Genomic DNA, 18,332 nt, shown 5'->3' with positions numbered 1-18,332 from the left:
GGACCTAGGAGCTGCTGAATCAGTCCAGGCCCTTTTGAGCACTTCCTTTGCAGTGGTGGGGGGTGGGGGATCGTATTTCAGGGATTTTCAGATTATAATATCTGCTTTTACTCAAATATATTTTGGTTTTATTTTCTGCACTTATATTTTAAAGCTTTAGTCTACTGTTGGTGATAAACTGTGTTGTTATAAGTCATACTATCCATACTATCCAGTATTATATGGTATATGCAATGAAACCATTAGGAGCTGCAGCATTGAAAGGATACACATGAATACATTTATAATTATGATCAGTTAATATCATGTGTATTTTGTATATAAATAATATGTATATGTTAGTCTGACAAGCGTCACTCCACATAATGAGCACTTTTACTTTCGGCACTGGACAACAACCACAGATAAACAGACTTCATGTAGTTAAAGTACACAGTTTGCCTCATGCTATGCTCAGGACAGTAGGAGCAAACAGTTCCTATTGCAACAACACTTTTTTTTTTTTTGTGGGAGTAGATCATCCAGGAGAACACTGGACAGTCAGTCAGCAGGTGGAGTTTTCCTCACTCCCAGCTGGATCATTGCTGCTCAGACCGAGGCTTGCAATACGGCAGCATCAGCTCTCCTTTTTATTAATGGCATGACCATGACCATGACATGCCCCAGCTCAGGTAGCTCCGGCACCATCTCTGACATTCTGATAAAGGTCAGTGTGATAAATAAAATAAAATGAAGCTAAATTAAACTTCTTTTTTTTAAATTTTTTAAGAGCATCCAAGACCCAAAATAGAATTATCAAGTACCACATTCCAGGATTTATTCCATCTCATGAAGACTCTCAACAATGTTGAGTATTTGAGAACTGAAATGTAATTTTCTCTCCAACCCTGTTACCTACTCTTGGTTTCATTAGAAGTGAATAGTGCCACAGTCTCAGTCTCCCCGCTCTGTCACTGACACACACGCACACATACTGATCCACTAATTAGAGTTGGTCTTTTCATAAACTCAACATGTTGATATCATCTGATCAAGCAGACATCAAAGACTTTGTAATCACATGCCAGACTCTCTGAGCACACCAAGCTGTAAATATTTAAGAGGATATCAAACTTGACTCACTTATTGAGTTGAATGAACTCAAAGTCCTAGTTTCTAACATTTTAAAGTGTGCATTCCAAGTTAGCATAAGTCTGTAAGGACATATTTTGTTATGTAATAATAAGAAGAATAACAGCACAGAATAAAGTATGTGCTCATTATGTGCTGAAAGACATTTGTGTTGAAACACCATCTGCTGGATTGAATGAGTCCATCATACCCAGAGGACCAATTAATTCATGTCAAATAGTTTCATGAGCGCTGATGACCTGGCTCTGGAAAACAGGTCCATCCAATCAGGGCACAGCCACACAAACTTACCAAACAATATAAAATTATTTTTTCCCCATATGTTATTCAACAAAAAATGAAAAATTCTTTCACTTCTTATGTCACACTAGAATTAAAAATCTGACTCTACAGCTGACAAATCGGCCCCTGTCTAATTTAGTCAAGGCCATCTGTGCTTCTTACTGTACTTTACACTCAACCGCCAATTAACTGTAAGAAACTGTTTGTGTTTCAGGAGATGAAAGGGATTCACACATGAGGGCTGCATGTGTGTGCGGGAGGTTCGATTATTGCCAGATAGTTTGGGAGCAACAGCTGGAAACACTGTTAAACTACTAAAAACCACACTATGGGTATGAAAATGAGGCAGGGGTCAGATAAACGGTTCGACCATCTCCACTTCACCTGGCAGCAAACATATGGGAGTAGGGGGAAGGCACATGGGCAGTTCCTTATATCGTGTATCAGCAAACTGAATTTCATCAGCATTTCTTAAAAACATGTGCAATAATGTCAACAAGTTGTACTTTCCTGCCATAAATCATTAAAACGCTAACACGTTTTTTGTTCAGTATAACTGTAATTTGACATCTTAATCAAAAAATGAAATAATAATAAAATTATTGTTTACTGTTATTAAATAGTTAATTACATTTTTTTTTAAGATTTAGCATTAAAAAATAACATTTTGATTAAAGATCTTGCACATACTGATGGATTACTATTACAGAAACCTATTTAAAAAAGATTTAAGAAAAAACTTTATTGAAAACTTAAGAGAATATAAAACACTTGTTCTGCATAAAATGTGATCCCTGTGATTGATGTACAGTATAATATCTCTTTCTAGTAACCTCTTTTGTGTGGCTATTAGAAACTCGCAGATATGTCAGACCTTTAAAGGGGCACAAGTCAGAAATGTTGGAAACCAAAGGTCTGAATTACATCAAAAAATCCTAACTAACTAACTAGCAGCCCAATTTTGCAAATAAATGCAGTGGAACGGGAGGATAAAGTTGCATAAAATGAAAAGTTAAGTACCTTAAAACTGTAAATCTAAATCTGGTAATTCAGTTAATGTTCTTTCCACTTATAATAGTAAAAATAAATTGCCAAGACAAACTGATACATCTAATGCAGACCAACTGATGCTGACCTGTGCCAAGAATGAATGAAAACTGTATCAACAGCAACCTCTCCTGACAGTTTCGGTAAACTACAGCTAATCATTTTAAGCACGTGTTAAACAAAGCATCAGAGGGTGTGTGTAGTGAGTGGGGGCATGACCGTTTATATTTTATTTCATTGAGACTTCTTGTTGGTATGGGGGAGTATTTGCTTTGGGTGTGAATGGAAAATGCCTGTTGTGACATATATGGTTATAAAAATATAACCATACACGTGAAACAGGTTTTTAAGTGAAGTTTCTGTTTTGTGGTGAAACAGAATCTCCTATAATGAACACGTGTTTCGTAGCCTTAACTGTACCAATTTAGAAATATTATAGCAGATGTAATGGTGAGTTCTTTCACATAAGGAAGATTTTGTGCTTAATGCTGTTTTATTGCTGGGGCAGATGGGCACAGATGTTCTCTGTGATATTTATTGATTGTGCAGGTTTGGTTCTCAACATGCACAGCTGGCAAAATCTCACAAAATGAATATCTGTGTGTAGGTTACTGTGTTTATAGCATGAAAATATTTAAAATCTCAATAGTTGATTAACTTTTCTGATGTCGTAAAATAAAAAAGCTCCTAGAATGAGACATTTTTTGTATAATTACATGACAGTACATTTAGAAAAAGACTGAACAGTATGGTTTGTTTGGAGTTGTTTCTGAACAAGCCACAAGACCTCTGCAACAATGTCCTTTGAACAGATGAGACCGAAATGGAGTTGTTTAGCAATATTGCACAGCAATATTTGTTGAAAACACCAATCCATCCATCCACTTCAGCTTATCCAAGGGGGGCTGGAGTCTATCCCAACAACATGAGGGTGAGATTGGTGAAAACATATCAATACAAAAACCTCATATTAACTGTTAAGCATGGAGGGGGAGGGGTGATGATTTGGGCTTATTTTGTAGCTACAGTATATCAGTATATGGGAGCCTTGCAGTCAGCCTTTGGTATGCAGTCTGTATACCAAGTGTACTAGAGTGAAATGTGAGGCCATCTGTCCGCCAACTAAAGCCTGGCCAAAATTGGGTAAGTGCAATACTACAATCCCAAGCCAAGCCAAATCTACAACAGACTGGCTAAAAAAAGCAGTGGTCTAGTCAAAGACCAGAACTCAACGTGAATAAAATACTGTGTCGTGACCTTAAGAGAGCTGAACATAAATAACTGCTCACAAACCTCAAAAGTGAAGCAACTCTGTAAAGAAGAGTAGGTCAAAATCTCTTCACAATTTCAATTTCTTATGTGAAAGACTGACGGAATCAAACAGAAAATTATTATTTCAGGTTATTGCTGATAAAGATGCTTCTAAAGTAACTGAATCATACGTTGTTTTTCCACATCCTTCACAGAGCCCCATGAAAGCTTTTTGTCCACATATATGTAAAAAAGATGAACAACAATAAGCTACATGAGCTTAGAATTTGATTTCTTTAACCTCGCACGTTATTTTAAAATGCGTGTGAATGTTATGTCCAGCACAAATACAAACATAAACATTAGAACAGGAATAAACACACATGTAGACTTTGATTTGGTTCTGCTGGCATATTTATTTATTCATGAAGCTATATTATTACTAAATTAAATAGAAATAAATTAGATGGGAATCTACATTACATGACCACAAGTATTATATTCAACTATTCTAATACTAAGCAGTAGCACCTGGTAAGTAAACTCATTTTTATTGGTACTTCTGATCCAAAGTAATGAAATGTAACGATAACTTTGCTGACAGATTATCTTGCTGAAAACGACCTAGTTTACTGGAAATTTTTCTAAAAATGTTTAAAATGTAGTCAAAATGCTGTAAAAACTTCATTGAAGCCATCAGGAGTTGTGCTTGAAATGTACCGTTTGAGGTAGCCATGTTGATCTTGCACATGTTGCGCTCAGCTGTACTGAATCACATACTCCGGATATATTTGATTTGGATCAAAAATGATAAAAATTCTAGGATGAGAGACATCATCAACACAGCTGTCATGCAAGTTTTTGGGACTCCCATGATCGGGTTTTTGGAAATGAGATTGTCCAGCAACTGATTTTCCAGTCATCACCCGAGCCAAAAATATAATTTTAGTTTCTCCAGAGTGTACAGGTTGTGCTTTCCCACCATAAACTGGCAGTGGTTCCGAGCTGCTCGGACTGTATTTGTCGGCTAATGCTGCATATTTGGCAAAATAAATTCCTACATAAAAAAAGAAACTTAGATCAGCTGAGAAGAAAAGAGACAGAAGAAATGGTAAAGAGTTAGAAATTCAGATTTGCACCTTTATCAAAACAATGAACTTACCTTTGCCATATCTGTTGCCATGTTTTCCAGCTAACCGTACATCAAAGTTATACTTGCAAATGTAATCCACATTTTTGATATCAGTCCCATGAAAGAGTCGTCTCTCTTGAATTTCTTTGATGCCTTGAATCCTCATCAGCTGTTTCTTTTTCCTTTGATGCAAATATAAAAATAATGGTAATAAAGAAAAGAAATTATTAACAAAAAACATAGTGTAAAACTTAACTTACCTGCAATATAATTCCCAAAGATCCAAATTCTGTATCCTGTTGATTGACAGAATGGTTCTGTCCAACAGCCCATCGGTCTTTACATAATGTTTCACTGTCCAATACTCGGGGGAGTGCTCACTCAGAGGGATTAACTTTAAAAAGTATCAGAAATCAGTTATTGCTGAAATATCTGTGGTTTTAATCTATGCTTCTAACTGTATTGTATATTTGTGCTCTAGCTGTATGGATTTTGGACATTAAGTAACATTTTTGTCACCTGGTATGATGATTCGGGATCAAACGATTCCCAGGAAGGGAGGCTGAAACAGGAACACCTGTGGGAGGAGAGTTAAGTTTCCATTGTGCTGAAACTTTCACTTTCATTTTGATAGAAACTATACTGACGCTAACTTGTAAACCTCACTGCTGTTACTTTTGAGAATATAAAAATTGTACCTTTTTTCAGTGTTGCAGCTCCTCCTGATTCTTTTTTGCCTCGTTGTGGTGAGGTCTGTCAGTAGCATTTCTACACATAAACACATGTATTAATCTAAGCCAAGTTCTTAATGTGTGAATGAAGACTGTGAGGATGAAAATGCACAAAAATTACCAGAGAAATCAATCCTGTAACTGAAAGAAGATGTGTTCAAAATATCCTTGGAGTTTTTCAGGTAAAACGTGTCAACATCCTCACTGCTAAAGGTGAGATTGTGGTCATCCTACAGAAAAGGGACAAGAAAGTAGAAAAGTAAGCTTTACTTTACTTGACATTACATAACCAGGTAGTGTGGTCTAAAGAAATACACAAGTTACCTCAAACTGGTGCCAATGTCCACAGTCGGCCAGGTAATACCAGCACCAAGGGGTGTCAGATGTATCCATATCCTCTTCTGTATTTTCCCCCATTTTTTGTTGTTGTTGTTTCTTGTTGTCAGAAATTCAACTGATTATATCAAGAAAAAGCTGAAAAAGTAACCTGCTTCCTCTCTATGACTAAACTACTGGTGTTTCTGACTCCTCATGATTCAAATCTCATTCATAGACACACCTTCTATATAGCCCTAGAAGGCAAAGTAGATCATGTGACATTACATGCACAATATAATTTGTTTTCAGTCTTCTAACCTGAAAGATGGTCTACAATAATTATTTTATGTGTTTAAATTGAAAAATGTATTAATTGTGACATGCAAATTACAGACAAGTATAGCTTAACACACGCATAGCTGTAAGATGTTTCCCCCCCATACATTTAATATAAATAAACTCAAAGCACCACAAGTGCACCACCTTGTGGCATCACCTTGTGCAGGCCGAAAACACATACAAACATGGTCATACAATTAATTGAACAAATGCACACAGAAAAAGTAATTTTACATTACAGTACAACAACAGTGCTGAGCACATTTTTTTTTAATTACACAAAGTGCAAAAATAAACCTGCGTTATTCAGGTTTTAACATCAAACCCAGATGACTTGGAAATTAAATTCAATATTGAATTGTTACAATTTTTAAAATTAACTTCATTGGAGGCAACACGGTGATGCAGTGCTATCACCTCACAGCAATAGGGTTTATCCTGCCTGGGGCGTCCCTGTGCCTTTGGGGCAAGGATGCGGCGGGAAGGCTTGGCTCACAGTCTCTGCTCTAATTCATTCCAAAGGTGTTCTATCAGGCTGAGGTCAGGACTCAGTGCAGGCCAGTCACATTCTTCTACACCACACTCTCTCATCTATGTTTTTATGGACCTTTCTTTGTGCACTGGTGCACAGCCATGTTGGAACAGGAAGGGACCATCCCCTAACTGTTCACACGAAGTTGGGAGCATGTCATTGTTCAAAATGTCTTGGTATGCTGAAGCATTAAGAGGCTGTGATGTTCTTCTTTATAGTGGACAGAAATTATTTTTTGGAGTGGTACAAATAATTTGTGTGGCATCTTATTGAATTCAGAAGAGCTGATTGTTCTGCAAATAGTTTGAAATGGTTATTTAAAAAAGGGATCACAAAGTAGGAACTCCAGCATCACTTGAGGGAAGATGAACAACTTTAATAATTGACCAACGCGTTTCGGCTTGTGGCCTTCATCAGGGTCATGATGAAAAAACCTTTTCTACTTGGAATTTATGTTTTTTGTCTGATTTTAGATCAATTTTGTTAATACAGTATGTCAAAATGAAAGCATAACTGTAAATTCAAACACGTGAGGTTGTGCTGAAAACAATGATACCAAACAAGGCAAAGTAAATAGATTTTAACGGTGAAATGTAGAGGAAACATCAAAAGTAGTGAAAAATGGCCAATTATACCCTGGACCTCAGAGGGTTAATTTTTTAAAAAAAAGTAACACAATAGTTACTTTTCAAGTAATTAATTACTTTCAGAATATTGTAACTCAGTTACTAACTCAGTTATGTTTAAGTAACTAGTAACTATAATTAATTACTTTTCCAAAGTAACTTGCCCAACACTGATGACAGTACATTTAGAAAAAGACTGAACAGTATGGTTTGTTTGGAGGTTTTTTCTGAACAATCCACAAAACCTCTGTAACAAAGTCCTTTGAACAGATGACACCGAAATGGAGTTGTTTAGCAATATTTGTTGAAAACACCAATCCATCCATCCACTTCAGCTGGAGTCTATCCCAACAACACGAGGGTGAGATTGGTGAAAACATATCAGTACAAACACCTCATAGTAACTGGAGGGGGAGGGGTGATGGGCTTATTTTGTAAATACAGTGTATGGGAGCCTTGCAATTCCCATTCAATCCTCTGTATACCAAAGTGTACTAGAGTGAAATCTGAGGCCATCTGTCTGCCAACTAAAGCCTGGCCAAAATTGGGTAAGTGCAATACTACAATCCCAAGCCAAGCCAAATCTACAACAGACTGGCTAAAAAAGAGAAAAGAATAAAGGTTTTTCAGTGGTCTAGTCAAAGACCAGAACTCAACGTGAATGAAATACTGTGTCGTGACCTTAAGAGAGCTGAACATAAATAACTGTCACAAACCTCAAAAAGTGAAGCAACTCTGTAAAGAAGAGTAGATCAAAATCTCTTCACAATTTCAATTTCTTATGTGAAAGACTGACGGAATCAAACAGAAAATTATTATTTCAGGTTATTGCTGATAAAGGTGCTTCTAAAGTAACTGAATCATACGTTGTTTTTCCACATCCTTCACAGAGCCCCATGAAAGCTTTTTGTCCACTTATATGTAAAAAAGATGAACAACAATAAGCTACATGAGCTTAGAATTTGATTTCTTTAACCTCGCACATGTTATTTTAAAATGCGTGTGAATGTTATGTCCAGCACAAATACAAACATAAACATTAGAACAGGAATAAACACACATGCAGACTTTGATTTGGTTCTGATGGCATATTTATTTATTTATGAAGCTATATTATTACTAAATTAAATAGAAATAAATTAGATGGGAATCTACATTACATGACCACAAGTATTATATTCAACTATTCTAATACTAAGCAGTAGCACCTGGTAAGTAAACTCATTTTTATTGGTACTTCTGATCCAAAGTAATGAAATGTGTAGTGGCAATTCCTTTACTTTTGAGAAATCAAACGTCCCACAACTTAAAGTCCACAAGCCACTGCTGCACTGAGGTAATATTTCGTACGCAGGCAAAAGAAGTCCATTGTCCAAACATTTTAGTTGAGAGTTTTGGTTTTGGTTTATCCATCTTGGCAAGCAATAACAAGATCCTTCCTGCTGCTTCTCCTGCTCTGGTAAAAAACCATAGGCCCACCCCAATGCATGCTGGTCCTATACCAGTCTCTTTATTTATAGAAACAAAATGGCCCTACAGCTCTTACTAACTAATTTAACAAAATAACAACAAACAAACAAATAATTTAAAACAAAATATTAACCGACAAATAAACCCCAAAATATAAGTAAACTAACAACAAACTTTAACTAATTTCAAAAATAAGAACAAAAAGAACAAATAAAGAACAAATAGCTCCAACAAAATGTAACGATAACTTTGCTGACAGATTATCTTGCTGAAAACGACCTAGTTTACTGGAAATTTTTCTAAAAATGTTTAAAATGTAGTCAAAATGCTGTAAAAACTTCATCAAAGCCATCAGGAGTTGTGCTTGAAATGTACCGTTTGAGGTAGCCATGTTGATCTTGCACATGTTGCGCTCAGCTGTACTGAATCACATACTCCGGATATATTTGATTTGGATCAAAAATGATAAAAATTCTAGGATGAGAGACATCATCAACACAGCTGTCATGCAAGTTTTCGGGACTCCCATGATCGGGTTTTTGGAAATGAGATTGTCCAGCAACTGATTTTCCAATTACCACCCGAGCCAAAAATATAATTTTAGTTTCTCCAGAGTGTACAGGTTGTGCTTTCCCACCATAAACTGGCAGTGGTTTCGAGCTGCTCTTACTGTATACGTCGGCTAATGCTGCATGTTTGGCAAAATAAATTCCTACGTAAAAAAAGAAACTTAGATCAGCTGGGAAGAAAAAAGACAGAAGAAATGGTAAAGAGTTAGAAATTCATTTTTGCACAAAACAATGAACTTACCTTTGCCAAATACGTGGGCATGTTGTCCAACTAACCGTACATCAAAGTTATACTTGCAAATGTAATCCACATTTTTGATATCAGTCCCATGAAAGAGTCGTCTCTCTTGAATTTCTTTGATGTCTTGAATCCTCATCAGCTGTTTCTTTTTCCTTTGATGCAAATATAAAAATAATGGTAATAAAGAAAAGAAATTATTAACAAAAAACATAGTGTAAAACTTAACTTACCTGCAATATAATTCCCAAAGATCCAAATTCTGTATCCTGTTGATTGACAGAATGGTTCTGTCCAACAGCCCATCGGTCTTTACATAATGTTTCACTGTCCAATACTCGGGGGAGTGCTCACTCAGAGGGATTAACTTTAAAAAGTATCAGAAATCAGTTATTGCTGAAATATCTGCGGTTTTAATCTATGCTTCTAACTGTATTGTATATTTGTGCTCTAGCTGTCGATATTTTGGACATTAAGTAACATTTTTTTCACCTGGTATGGCGATTTGGGATCAAACGATTCCCAGAAAACAGGAGCAAGGCTGAAACAGGAACACCTGTGGGAGGAGAGTTAAATTTCCATTGTGCTGAAACTTTCACTTTCATTTTGATAGAAACTATATTGACACTAACTTGTAAACCTCACTGCTGTTACTTTTGAGAATATACATTTCTTGTTTACCTTTTTTCTGTGTTGTAGCTTCTCTTGATTCTTTTTTGCCTCCTTGTGGTGAGGTCTGTCAGTAGCATCGCTGCACAAAAACACATGTATTAATCTGAGCCAAGTTCTTAATGTGTGAATGAAGACTGTGAGGATGAAAATGCACAAAAATTACCAGAGAAATCAATCTGGCCCCTGTAACTGAAAGATGATGTGTTTAAAACAGCCTTGGAGTTTTTCAGGTAAAAATTTTCAACAGCCTCACTGCTAAAGGGGAGATCGGGGTCATCCTACAGAAAAGGGACAAGAAACTAGAAACATAAGCTTTACTTGACAGTATGGAACCAGATAATGTGATCTAAAGAAATACACAGATTACCTCAAACTGGTGCCACTGTCCACAGTCAGCAAGGTAATACCAGCACCAAGGGGTGTCAGCTGTATCCATATATTCCACTAATGTATTTTCCAACATCTTTTGTTGCTGTTTCTTGTTGTCAGAAATGTAACTGATTATATCACAGAAAAAGCTGAAAAATTAACCTGCTTCCTCTCTATGACTTAACTACTGGTGTTTCTGACTCTTCATGATTCAAATCTCATTCATAGACACACCTTCTACATAGCCCTAGAAGGCAAAGTAGATCATGTGACATTACATGCACAATATAATTTGTTTTCAGTCTTCTAACCTGAAAGATGGTCTACAATAATTATTTTATGTGTTTAAATTGAAAAATTTATTAATTGTGACATGCAAATTACAGACAAGTATAGCTTAACACACGCATAGCTGTAAGATGTTTCCCCCCCATACATTTAATATAAATAAACTCAAAGTACCACAAGTGCACCACCTTGTGGCATCACCTTGTGCAGGCCGAAAACACATACAAACATGGTCATACAATTAATTGAACAAATGCACACAGAAAAAGTAATTTTACATTACAGTACAACAAGTGTGCTGAGCACATTTTTTTGTTTTGTTTTTAAAATTATACAAAGTGCAAAACTAAACCTGCGTTACTCAGGTTTTAACATCAAACCCAGACGACTTGGAAATTAAATTCAATGTTGAATTGTTACAATTTTAAAAATTAACTTCATTGGAGGCAACACGGTGATGCAGTGCTATCACCTCACAGCAATAGGGTTTATCCTGCCTGGGGCGTCCCTGTGCCTTTGGGACAAAGGATGCGGCGGGAAGGCTTGGCTCACAGTCTCTGCTCTAATTCATTCCAAAGGTGTTCTATCAGGCTGAGGTCAGGACTCAGTGCAGGCCAGTCACATTCTTCTACACCACACTCCCTCATTCATGTCTTTATGGACCTTTCTTTGTGCACAGCCATGTTGGAACAGGAAGGGACCATCCCCAAACTGTTCACACGAAGTTGGGAGCATGACATTGTTTAAAATGTCTTGGCTTGGTATGCTGAAGCATTATGAGTTCCTTTCACTGGAACTAAGGGGGCGAACCAACTCCTGAAAAACAACCCCACAGCATCATTCCTCCTCAAACAAACTTTACACTTGGCACAGTGAGGTCAGACAAGTACCGTTCTCCTGGCAACCACCGCAGCAGCTCGGCCATGGAAATCCATTCCATGAAGCTCTCTATGCTGAGTTTCTGAGCCAATCTGAAGGCCATGAAGTTTGGAGGTCTGTGGTGATCAACTCTGCAGAAAGTTGACAACCTCTGCGGCACTATGCCCCTCAGCATCAGCTAAATCTGCTGTGGGATTTTATGTGGCCTAAGACTTTGTGGCTAAGTTGCTGATGTTACCAGTTGCTGTTACCAATAACAGTTGACTATGGAATATTTGGTAATGAGAAAATTTCATGACTGGATTTGTTGCAAATGTGGCATCCTATCACAGTACCACACTGGAATTCACTGATCTCCTGAGATTGACCCATTCTTTCACAAATGTTTGTAGAAGCAGTCTGCACGCCTAGGTGCTGGATTTTACAAACCTGTGGCCATGAAAGTGATTGGAACGCCTTAATTCAATATCTGCACTGCTGGGTGAATACTTTTGGCAATGTATTATATATCTTAGGCTAATCTGTGATCCTAGTTTGGCCATACATGTGGATGTGAGTATGAATGATTGATTGCTTCTCTGTTATGAATGTGACAGACCCAAAATAATTTAGAAAACGGATGGACAGACAAACTTGGTTGAAAACCCCAATGAAATTCAGCGGTCAGAAAAGATGCACAGAAACGAATTGCTCAGGGACGACATCACACATTTTACATGTTTATGTCAATATGACACAATTACAAAACCTTTCATGGAAAGGGCGGAAAAGTGCAAGATAAAAAAATGCAGAGGTAGGAGCGTTTTTATGACAAAAACATGAACAAAAATCCATGCTTATATAATACATGGTACTACTAGACACAGATTTTCAGAACATGGTGCAAAATGAGTGAGCAGAGCATGTTCTTGGATTTATAAAGAAGCATATGTATGGCACTGTGGAAGTAGAGGGAGTGATGGAGCCGGTGGTCGGATATTGCCTATGATCTACAGGCTGCAAGCACCACTCTTATTTTATCTAAGCAAATGTGCACACATATTCAGTAAGCAAGCATAGACTCAGGATTAAAGATAAAAACAGCACAAAGACTGTCTTCGGTTAGCATCTTTTGAAGTCATGGAAACGTTCTAACTTCTGGGTCCAATTATGTATGCTGTACAGTATACAATTTGACACAAAGTCCTTACTGTCTTACCAACTTCTTCAAAGGCACTTAGATGACCCATGCTCCATTCAGTCATGGAAATCAATTATCCTGTCATCTAATTTCATATCCTAGCTTTTCCAGCCTTTATTAAAAAAAAAAGTTGGCATCATTTTCTTAGGCATCAGTAGAACTCAATCAGATACTCTGGATAAATCTGATTACTGTCAAAAATGACATAGATCTTTGGATTGGCCATATCATCCACACAACTGTCATAGAAGTTGGTGAAACTGGCATCCTTAGAGGGTGGTCTGCAGTACATTGGATGACCAACTGTGTATTCTCCAACAAGCACTCTGGCCAGGAACATGGTCTTATAAGGCGGCTCACTCGCAAATATCGGTGGTGCGAGTCCATGTCTCTGTAAGGTCGTGTTGTGTTTCCCTGTGGTGTGACAGAATTTACTGGAATATTTGGCATCGCGGGCAAAGTAGCTCCCTGCAGGAAAGACAAGAGCACAATGTTAAAACTGGACAAAAGGAGAGTAGCAAAGTCTTTCATGATACAACATAAAAGATCTACCTTTGCCATAGACATCGCCATGGCTTCCTGTGAGCCGCCAGTCAAAGTTAAATGTACATATAGCTTGTATATTGCTGTGTCCCGTGCCATGAAACAGCATTCGTTCCTCAATATCCAGTGTTCGCTTGACTTTTCGCAACTGTGTTTTCTTCCTTAGAGGAGCACCAAGGAATGACAACATAAAACAAATAATGACTTTGATACTGCATGACTGTACAAAGTTTGATCAGTGAAAAGTTCAGCAACTTTTCCCATGAAGAGCAAAAATCATACCCAATTTAAATTTTGCCCCATCTATGCAATTCAGGATTTTCACCTTGTGCACCTCTGTATCACTTCCAGTACTGCTGCTATTTTTAGATCATTTCCTGGAAGGCCTGCTTGGACCACTTGTACACAGTGCAGAAAGCAAACTTCAACTAAATTCAAACGCATTAAACAGTTTGGAAATGGCTGTGGGCTGTCAGCTGTGAAGATGAATACCTTGCACCAATGCCCCTAGTCTCTAGCACTTGTGGCTCAGGTGGTAGAGCGCATTGTCTACAGACTTGGAAGGCCAGTTGGTTTATCCTTGACTCCTACAGTTTTCATGCTGAATTATCTTCGGGCAAGACACCAAACCCCGAGTTGACCCTGATATATCAGTCGCAGTGTGAATGTGAGAAAGGGCTTAGGTATAGATAAAAGAAGTGTATGAATGTATGTGTGAATGGGTGAACGACACTTGTAAAGTACTATTTTAAGCAGAAAGGTGCAATATAAGTACCATTAAAACAATAACAATATGAGAACAATAATAGAAACTGACCTATGTGGTTAGGAAAAGATCATCAGAATTATTTGATTTTTCTGGAGCTATTAAAGACTGGGGACGGTGAGGAACTGGAGAGAGAGTGAAGCAATGAAAATATGCAACTAAATTTGGGAATGTATACAGTATAGACTATCCTGTACTTTTTTTTGTATTTTATTTTATATTGTTTTTAATTTCCTTTAGTATTATTAATATTATTATTTTTTAAATTATTTTTTTATTTGTTTTTTGAATGTCTTGTGTTCTTAGTGCTTTCTTACTGCCATATGTTTAAGGTGTTTAAAGTGTTGGATGTTTATGAATACAAAATTCAATAAATATATGTTTACAATAAGAACAATAATAATAACAACAGTATAGTAATTTATTGTGTGTTGACAGGTTAGGATGTGCTAGCAAGTGAAAAAGACTGAAAACAGCTTTTGTTTCTGACCCAGTCACCTTGCATTAGATTCACCTCGTGGATTCCCCACGAGGTGAATCTAATGCAGTGCAGGTAAGTTTAATCTAACAATTTATAGGAAATATGTACAAACGTGGGCTTTGAAGTGGATAAGGTTCCAGTTCCGCTGAATGGTTATTATCAAACAAAGAAGAAAAAAAAAAAAAAAAGAGTCCTCTGCCTTTTCAGGAGGCCGGAATGAGCAGCCAGCTCAGAAACCTCCCAATCACAAAGCGTTTTCGGAGGTATATGTATAAACCAACGCCTTTTAGTGAATTAATTTGTTCAACCGCGTCCCACGGGGTCAAACTGGCATTACATTTCTGGGGCATTTTTGAGAAAAAATTTGGCACAAACACCCTGAACTGTAGCGGTTGCCAACATGCCACTGCACGCCCACACAGCCAGCACTGTAAAAGCAGGAGTTTTACTTCCTTTGCCCTATTCAAAAGACTTTGTTTTCCTTTATAAAATGAAAATTAAATTACATTCAAGTTGAAGAGATGCCTTTTTGACACAGTGCAGGTGATCCAGTGTGAATTACAGATGCATACTGGCAATTTCCATGAAATGATCTAGAAACAAGTGCACATTGTGCACAGGAGACGAGCTTGAAGAAGACATCGGCTGAAAGGGGTGGATTCATGGAATTCAGTTCAATTCTTTAATTTATGCTAAGAAAAAAGCCAGCATCTTTATTGGAAGTTTGGGAAAACTAGAATTTACAATTTTCCCAGTGTCACTAATGGAGTGCAATTTAAGTGTAATTAAGGCAGTATATACAAGGAAACATTTTTCCTCACAAAAATGTAGAAAATAATATTCTACCTGCAGAAGAACTCCCATAAATCCAGGTTCTGGATCCTCTGGATGGATTTAATTGGATGATCCATTGTTCTTTCATACAGTCTGGCTACTTCTTTAAATTCATATGTGTCTCTGCCAAGCTGGATGAGCTGCAAAGGTAAGAAACACTCACACAGCTCTACCCTTTTCTGCAGTGTGTTTCATATTCCTCTTTTTCTCTCTCATTTGCAAATGTTTGACCTCAGACTGAACAAAGTTGGGAACTTCTGGACTGACAAAACACCGCATACAATCACATGCACACCTGTCTAAAGATTTTGACCAGTCTGCCACTATTTTTACATCAGAAATCAAAAGAACATAAAGGTATCATCTCAATACTAAAAATGTGTGAACGAAGCTAAGTGGAACAATAAGATGTGTTTCCGTACTTCTGTACTCACCTGATAGGGCTCATCTGTGTTTATTCTCTCCCAGTGACAGGGAACAGGCAAGGCGAGATTATCACAAATAAACCTGAGAGGATCAGCAAAGGAGAAGAGTCAGTAAACCAATCACTGCATCAGAATGAGAATGGATGTGTTTGCTTTATGCTCACACAAAAATAATTCAACGCTTGCAAAAAAAAAAAGAAAAACGAAAAAAAGGAGGGAAAAAGGCAATTGTTCTCTTTTCTTTTGTTACTTTCATTTCCAGGATTTTAAGGACAAGAGATGCTTGACCCCTAAACTTCCATTTAATACATGGTCTTCTTAAACCCCTTTAACATAACTTTTCCATGATAGCAAGTAAATAAAACCAAATTATAAAAAGGCTCTCTGGATGTACACTCAAACCATCAAATCTTACCTAAATCCAGTTGCAGAGTGGAGGGAGCGTTTGATCGGCCGTTGCTTTCCTGTTGTTACATTTATCTGTCGCATAACTGTTTGGGGATTTAATGACAATTAGGTGTTCATGTGCAATTTCTTTAACAAAATAAACAACAGAAAAACTAACTTATCCTCAATAGAACTGATGCGACGGGATTTCCTTTAAAAAAGCTTTAACACTCTCAGCCTGGATAAAGTACCTTTAGAATTACTTTAATTAACTCATGAGTTTGCACCTGAGAAGTCCAGTCTGTATGTGTACTTGGCTGTGTAAAACTCCATCACACCACGCTGGTTCCTGTTGTAGCACTGCTCAATCTGAGCGCTGGTCACAGAGCAGGCTGCACTGGGATCAATCTGACAGGGAAATAAAAGGGAAAAAAAAAAATTAACCAGCCAATCAGTTAATTAACAGTTAGTTAAGAGAGTTGATTCTTTATTTAGGTCAAAGGCTTAAAATTTATCTGAAAAAAGATCAATTCTTTGGTTTGACTTAAAGCTTGTCTTGTAAATCGATACATATATATTTGGAGGTTTGAGCTACTGGTGGGATAAATAAGATAGCTGAGTGTAACTCGCTGTCAGAAACTGATAAACCAGAAAAACACATTTTAAATCTGTTCATGGATTTTTGATGCATCATTGTTAAATTCCTTTTAATTGCAGTTTACATAACCTAAGTAGTGGCACATGATGGCCATTTTTCTGCCTCCCTACAATCAACCCAAGGCAATGTTTTTTTTTTATTTGTTTTTTTTTTTCTATAAATGTATTGACGATGAGCTAAAAGGGGGAATAAAAACCTGCAGAGTCTGGCAAAATACGACCAAAGGAGGGGCGATATGCTGGGCATACAGAGTAAAGCCAGTTACAAAGTCTGCTATTGTGTATAAAGTTGTGGTATCATGTGAACTACCTCAAACATATGCCACACTCCACACTCAGCCAAGTAGAACCAGCACCAGTTGGGCTCTGAGGTGTCCATCTCCTCAATCTCAGTGGACTCCTCCTCTGACGATCTGATGGCTAACATAGCTAAATCTGAAATTAATAAGTGAAAACACGCCAACACACTTAGGCAAATAGCAACTAAAATACAAGAAAGTATGGGGGAGGGCCTAAGGTGGTGTTTTGGTCGTCAGACAGTCCTGACGTTGAGGACTTGTTTTTAGCAACGGTCGTGAGAGCATTACATCCTGTAAACAATTTCATACAATACAGGAAACTGCCATGTTGAACTAAGCTATCATTAGCGGATGCCGCACCCGACTCATCTCGACTCTACTGGTGTCTTACCAGTTTTCAGCCTGCCTCTGTCCTTATCGGAAAACAAAGCCTTCATACATGATCAACAAAGCCTCAGAAAAATCACAGGTTCCGTCTAAGCTTGGGGGACTAACGCCAAAAACCATTTTCGTTATCCTAGGCGTTGTTTACTTTTATTTCCCCGTTCGTCATACACTCCACGTCAAAGCGTCGACGTCATGTAACTCCTCCCTCCTTGATATCAGGACTGTTTCCCGGAGTCTGTCCTGACAGGCGCACTACCGGTGCAACGCACGCGGTTAAAAAAGTTAATAAAATAAAATAAGAGGAATGTATGGAAACTTACTTACTGAAGTCATTACTCCCCCTCCCCTAAAAAAAAAATAAATCGCTGTAATAATCTAAAAATCGGGGGTAATAATTAGCTCAACTTGTCATTTTTGACTTATTTGTTTTTCAGTGCCGTCAATAAAACAAATACATTAGATATTATGTAAGCTAAATAATGACGGCAAAGTTATTTTT

The 18,332-nt window shown here is 37.4% G+C and overlaps 3 protein-coding genes across 5 annotated transcripts; all 3 read right to left on the bottom strand.

Annotated features, from left to right (window-relative positions):
- Positions 1-4,107: 4,107 nt before the first annotated feature.
- Positions 4,108-10,776, bottom strand: LOC120735754 (protein mono-ADP-ribosyltransferase PARP11-like). The gene is made up of 8 exons (XM_040035384.1): positions 10,672-10,776; positions 5,899-6,061; positions 5,696-5,804; positions 5,542-5,611; positions 5,363-5,420; positions 5,104-5,237; positions 4,874-5,025; positions 4,108-4,768 (listed from the first exon to the last, which is right to left on the bottom strand). Exons 2-8 carry the CDS (start codon positions 5,989-5,991, stop codon positions 4,470-4,472), a joined length of 915 nt encoding a protein of 304 aa, XP_039891318.1. The 5' UTR covers positions 5,992-6,061; positions 10,672-10,776; the 3' UTR covers positions 4,108-4,469.
- LOC120735753 (protein mono-ADP-ribosyltransferase PARP11-like) lies at positions 9,103-10,830 on the bottom strand. Its single transcript, XM_040035383.1, has 7 exons — positions 10,706-10,830; positions 10,502-10,616; positions 10,348-10,417; positions 10,159-10,222; positions 9,900-10,033; positions 9,670-9,821; positions 9,103-9,571 (listed from the first exon to the last, which is right to left on the bottom strand). Exons 1-7 carry the CDS (start codon positions 10,799-10,801, stop codon positions 9,273-9,275), a joined length of 930 nt encoding a protein of 309 aa, XP_039891317.1. The 5' UTR covers positions 10,802-10,830; the 3' UTR covers positions 9,103-9,272.
- A 1,735-nt stretch (positions 10,831-12,565) lies between these two features.
- Positions 12,566-18,030, bottom strand: LOC120735751 (protein mono-ADP-ribosyltransferase PARP11-like). 3 transcript variants are annotated; one of them, XM_040035381.1, is made up of 8 exons: positions 17,838-18,030; positions 17,458-17,582; positions 16,778-16,898; positions 16,519-16,594; positions 16,113-16,185; positions 15,691-15,818; positions 13,607-13,754; positions 12,566-13,522 (listed from the first exon to the last, which is right to left on the bottom strand). In XM_040035381.1, the coding sequence occupies exons 1-8, from the start codon at positions 17,881-17,883 to the stop codon at positions 13,220-13,222; spliced, it is 1,020 nt and encodes a 339-aa protein (XP_039891315.1). In that variant the 5' UTR covers positions 17,884-18,030; the 3' UTR covers positions 12,566-13,219. The 3 variants fall into 3 exon arrangements, with proteins under 3 accessions (XP_039891315.1, XP_039891314.1, XP_039891316.1); XM_040035380.1 differs by having other exon boundaries at positions 13,607-13,758; positions 17,838-18,028; XM_040035382.1 differs by lacking the exon at positions 17,458-17,582 and having other exon boundaries at positions 13,607-13,758; positions 17,838-18,029.
- Between the last annotated feature and the right edge of the window lie 302 nt (positions 18,031-18,332).

Source organism: Simochromis diagramma, unplaced genomic scaffold, assembly GCF_900408965.1.
Source record: "Simochromis diagramma unplaced genomic scaffold, fSimDia1.1 OVJJ01000816.1, whole genome shotgun sequence".
NCBI lineage: Eukaryota > Metazoa > Chordata > Actinopteri > Cichliformes > Cichlidae > Simochromis > Simochromis diagramma.
The sequence above is the reverse complement of the archived record's forward strand: the minus strand, read 5'-3'. Positions and strand labels throughout refer to the sequence as shown.

Bases quoted from the DNA above. Each gene is read 5' to 3' on its own strand.
- LOC120735754 (XM_040035384.1), bottom strand. From the start codon at position 5,991: ATGGGGGAAAATACAGAAGAGGATATGGATACATCTGACACCCCTTGG. The intron at 5,805-5,898 runs GTAACTTGTGTA...CCTTTTCTGTAG, and splicing joins GACATTGGCACCAGTTTGAG to GATGACCACAATCTCACCTT. The intron at 5,421-5,541 runs GTACAATTTTTA...CTCCTCCCACAG, and splicing joins AGCTGCAACACTGAAAAAAG to GTGTTCCTGTTTCAGCCTCC.
- LOC120735753 (XM_040035383.1), bottom strand. From the start codon at position 10,801: ATGTTGGAAAATACATTAGTGGAATATATGGATACAGCTGACACCCCT. The intron at 10,418-10,501 runs GTAATTTTTGTG...GTTTTTGTGCAG, and splicing joins GGGCCAGATTGATTTCTCTG to CGATGCTACTGACAGACCTC. The intron at 9,822-9,899 runs GTAAGTTAAGTT...TTTGCATCAAAG, and splicing joins CTTTGGGAATTATATTGCAG to GAAAAAGAAACAGCTGATGA.
- LOC120735751 (XM_040035380.1), bottom strand. From the start codon at position 17,883: ATGAAGGCTTTGTTTTCCGATAAGGACAGAGGCAGGCTGAAAACTG. The intron at 17,583-17,837 runs GTAAGACACCAG...TATTAATTTCAG, and splicing joins CAGAGGCAGGCTGAAAACTG to ATTTAGCTATGTTAGCCATC. The intron at 13,523-13,606 runs GTAGATCTTTTA...TCTTTCCTGCAG, and splicing joins TGGCGATGTCTATGGCAAAG to GGAGCTACTTTGCCCGCGAT.